This window comes from Eptesicus fuscus, chromosome 22 (genome assembly GCF_027574615.1).
Source record: "Eptesicus fuscus isolate TK198812 chromosome 22, DD_ASM_mEF_20220401, whole genome shotgun sequence".
Taxonomy (NCBI): domain Eukaryota; kingdom Metazoa; phylum Chordata; class Mammalia; order Chiroptera; family Vespertilionidae; genus Eptesicus; species Eptesicus fuscus.
The window spans coordinates 39693147-39696823 of NC_072494.1; the positions used below are offsets into that span (position 1 = coordinate 39693147).

The window sequence follows — 3677 nt, forward strand, 5'->3', positions numbered from 1 at the left end:
CACACCCCCTACCGAGGATGTGCCCGCAACCAAGGTACATGCCCTTGACCGGAATCGAACCTGGGACCCTTCAGTCCGCAGGCCGACGCTCTATCCACGGAGCCAAACCGGTTTTGGCGCACACACATACTCTTTCATTTAATCCTCAAAACCTCCTGGTGTAGCTGTTCCCATCCCCATTTCACAGGCAAGGAACAGACTCGGTGAGTTTGTGCCAAGTCACATTTGCAGATTTGCAAGACTCCAGGTCTGGCTCTTGGCCAGACTGCCTCAGAATCATCTGGTCTGCTTATCACAAATCCAGATTTGGGGGGAGGCGTGTGGGGGGCACTCCAGACCCACTGAAGTAGAATCTCTGGGGGTAAGAGCACAGCATCCACATTGTAACACACATCTCAGTTCATTTCTAGATCCACTGAAGTGCGGAAACCATGCTCTGGTCGTGCTACTATAACCACTTCTAATCTCTTTCTTTGCATTTTTGTTGGGGGCTGGGGCGGGGAGGGGGAAGAAGAGAGCTTTTTAGCTGAATTTGGCGTATTAGTTGCACTTTCTTAGAGCACGCCCTGGTATGAATCAGTGGCATCCCAGGGCAGGACTGGAGCTCCCAGACTTCGGCGGAAGCACCCCACTCCTGTTCTCCCCCTATTTGCAGGTGTCTGCCCTCTGCTGAGCCACCATGGGCGACTGGAGCTTCCTGGGGGAGTTCCTGGAGGAGGTGCACAAGCACTCCACGGTGATCGGCAAGGTCTGGCTCACGGTGCTCTTCATCTTCCGCATGCTGGTGCTGGGCACGGCCGCCGAGTCCTCCTGGGGCGACGAGCAGGCGGACTTCCAGTGCGACACCATGCAGCCGGGCTGCGAGAACGTGTGCTACGACCAGGCCTTCCCCATCTCGCACATCCGCTACTGGGTGCTGCAGATCATCTTCGTGTCCACGCCGTCGCTCGTGTACATGGGCCACGCCATGCACACGGTGCGCATGCAGGAGAAGCGCCGGCTGCGCGAGGCCGCCCACGGGGCCAGCGAGGGCCAGGGCGCCGGCCCCTACGGGTACCCGGCGGCCGAGAAGACGGAGCTGTCCTGCTGGGAGGAGGCCAACGGCAAGATCGTCCTGCAGGGCACGCTGCTCAACACCTACGTGTGCAGCATCCTGATCCGCACCACCATGGAGGTGGCCTTCATCGTGGGCCAGTACCTGCTCTACGGGATCTTCCTGGACACGCTGCACGTCTGCCGCCGCAGCCCCTGCCCCCACCCCGTCAACTGCTACGTGTCGCGGCCCACGGAGAAGAACGTGTTCATCGTCTTCATGCTGGCCGTGGCCGGGCTGTCCCTCTTCCTCAGCCTGGCCGAGCTCTACCACCTGGGCTGGAAGAAGCTCAGGCCGCGGCTCGCCCGCGCGGGGCAGGGCAGGGCTGAGTGCCAGCTGCCCGGCCCCTCCACGGGCGCGGCCCCGGGCTGCACGCCGCCCCCCGACTTCAGCCAGTGCCTGGAGAACGGTCCTGGGGGCAAGTTCTTCAACCCCTTCAGCAACAGGATGGCCTCCCAGCAGAACACGGACAACCTGGCCGCCGAGCAGGTGCGCGGCCAGGAGCAGATGCCCGGGGAGGGGTTCATTCACATCCGCTACGCCCAGAAGCCCGAGGTCCCCAATGGAGTCTCCCCGGGGCACGGCCTCCCCCAGGGCTACCAGAGGGACAAGCGCCGGCTCAGCAAGGCCAGCAGCAAGGCCAGGTCAGATGACCTCTCAGTGTGACCCTCCGGGGTGGGGGGCCTAGGACCAGGTGGGGACCGAGGAGGCTCAGAGAAGGAAGAGGGGTTCCTTCCGACCCCACCCGTCTTTTCTCATCACCGCTCTGCTCCTTTTGGGCCAGTGCTGTCCGAGATCTAGCCAGGCCTCTGTCTCTCCCCCATCCTCTACCCAGGACCCTCAGTGAACACTCTCAGGTTACTCGCTGAACAGGGGGCGTAAGGGAAGGGAACCTAGCCAGAGAGGTAGGATAATTCTCTCCATACCAGCCACATGCCAGAGGGTTCTCCCGGTCTCTGTGGCTCCTGTGAACTGAGTACCTTTCCTCCTGCAAGGAAGACCCCAGAGCTCCTAGCCAGGAAAGAGCATGAGCCAAGGAACTTGCGTGAGCTGTGCTCTTGAATGTGTGGTTTCCACGGGCCGAGCCTTGGAGGCGGTGAGGTTGCCAGGGGCCGCCCTTGGCTGCCGCTGCCTCCACCCAGTCTCACCCAAAAAGAGGTCCTTGGAGCTGGCCCAGCAGCCTCGACTTTACAAGTGCCTTGGTATGTACGCCTGGCCAATGTCCCGCCTTTACTCTGCCAGGGGGTGGGCGCAAGCAGGCCAGGGGGTGCAAGCTCCCCTCGGGAGCCACTGTGCACAGACCCACTGGAATTCCTGTCACCACCTGTCCTGTAGCTCCTTACAGTTCAGCCCGATGACAGAAACCATCCCCTCCTGGCCTCCCGTGGCTGCTCACCCAGGGCTCCCCCAAAGGCCTGACCAACCAGGACACCCAAGAAGCCAGCGTCCTCTCTCAGATCCTGACCAGATCACCAGCCACAGAGGCCAGTGGAATTTCCCCAGGTCTTATTAAAACAACAACAACATTGTGCTTCTCAGATTCCCCTTGGGGAAAAAAGCAAGTCTGCTGTGAAGATGAAAATTAAAGGAGGAGAGAAAATACTGGAAAACGATTTTTTTTCTTCCTATTTATTTCCCTTGCTGACTGCCAATTAGAGTGCCAAAAAGAGGTATGATGACAGCGATGGAAGCCCACAGATCCTTCTCCCCCTGAGGGCACAGACATCGAGGGGAAACTCCAGCTCTTGGCAGGGTTCTCCTTTAAGAGCACAGAGATTCCTGTGTCTCCCTGGTGCTCCTAATGAAACTGCCCGGAGGGGACTTCCGAGAAGCCCTCTTTGCCCAGGGACTGGCCTGGTTTCTCTCTTCAGTCCATCCAGAATGGGTTGCCATTTTGGATGAAGGTAAAGGATGCTCAGAATTGGATTCTGAGATGGACAGGGGAATGGTTACTTTTAACAATGCGTGTGTGCGCGCCTGCTGATGGGGTGGGTGAAGGGAACAGGAGGTCTGAAATAAGGAAAGGAAACCTTGGAGAAACTTGTGTCTTTCTGCCTGCCCCTCAGATGCCTCACAGAGGGGCTGAGCCTCACTGTCTTCAGTGTCATCAGCCCAAATGGATGGGCATAAGAGGTTGGGACAGGAGGCTGAGGCTCTAGCCCACCTGCCCATCTCCTGGCCCCCCTGATGGGTGGAAAGAAGGCTGACGGCGGAGGGATATACTCTTACCTATTGTCTGGCGCCGGCCTTAAGACTCTCCAAAACAAAGCACAGAAGACGCTCCCTCCTTCCATCTCTGAAATCTTTGTTTTGTGAAGTGTGTGTTCTTGAATTGGAAACGCTGTGAGATCAGTTTTTGATGATGGGCCTTGCAGGAAGGAAAAAGGAAATATTACGTGTAGTTTGTCTTAATAAAGTCTGGCTCTCTGTTTATCTCTCCTTGTGTCTCTTCCATGCTGTGACGACAAGAGAAGGGTGGCAGACTTGGTGGGGGAGGCGAGACGTGGGCCCCACGCATCAGCCAGTCAGTAACGCTTTCGAGGCGGACATGCAAGGGTTGAAGTCCCACCTGCTGACTTACAGC

General features: G+C 58.2%; 1 protein-coding gene across 1 annotated transcript; it reads left to right on the forward strand.

The window, feature by feature from the left end:
* The first annotated feature begins 679 nt into the window (after nucleotides 1-679).
* On the forward strand, nucleotides 680-1759 carry GJA5 (gap junction protein alpha 5). Its single transcript, XM_054712078.1, has one exon. The coding sequence runs from the start codon at nucleotides 680-682 to the stop codon at nucleotides 1757-1759; it is 1080 nt and encodes a 359-aa protein (XP_054568053.1).
* Nucleotides 1760-3677: the final 1918 nt, after the last annotated feature.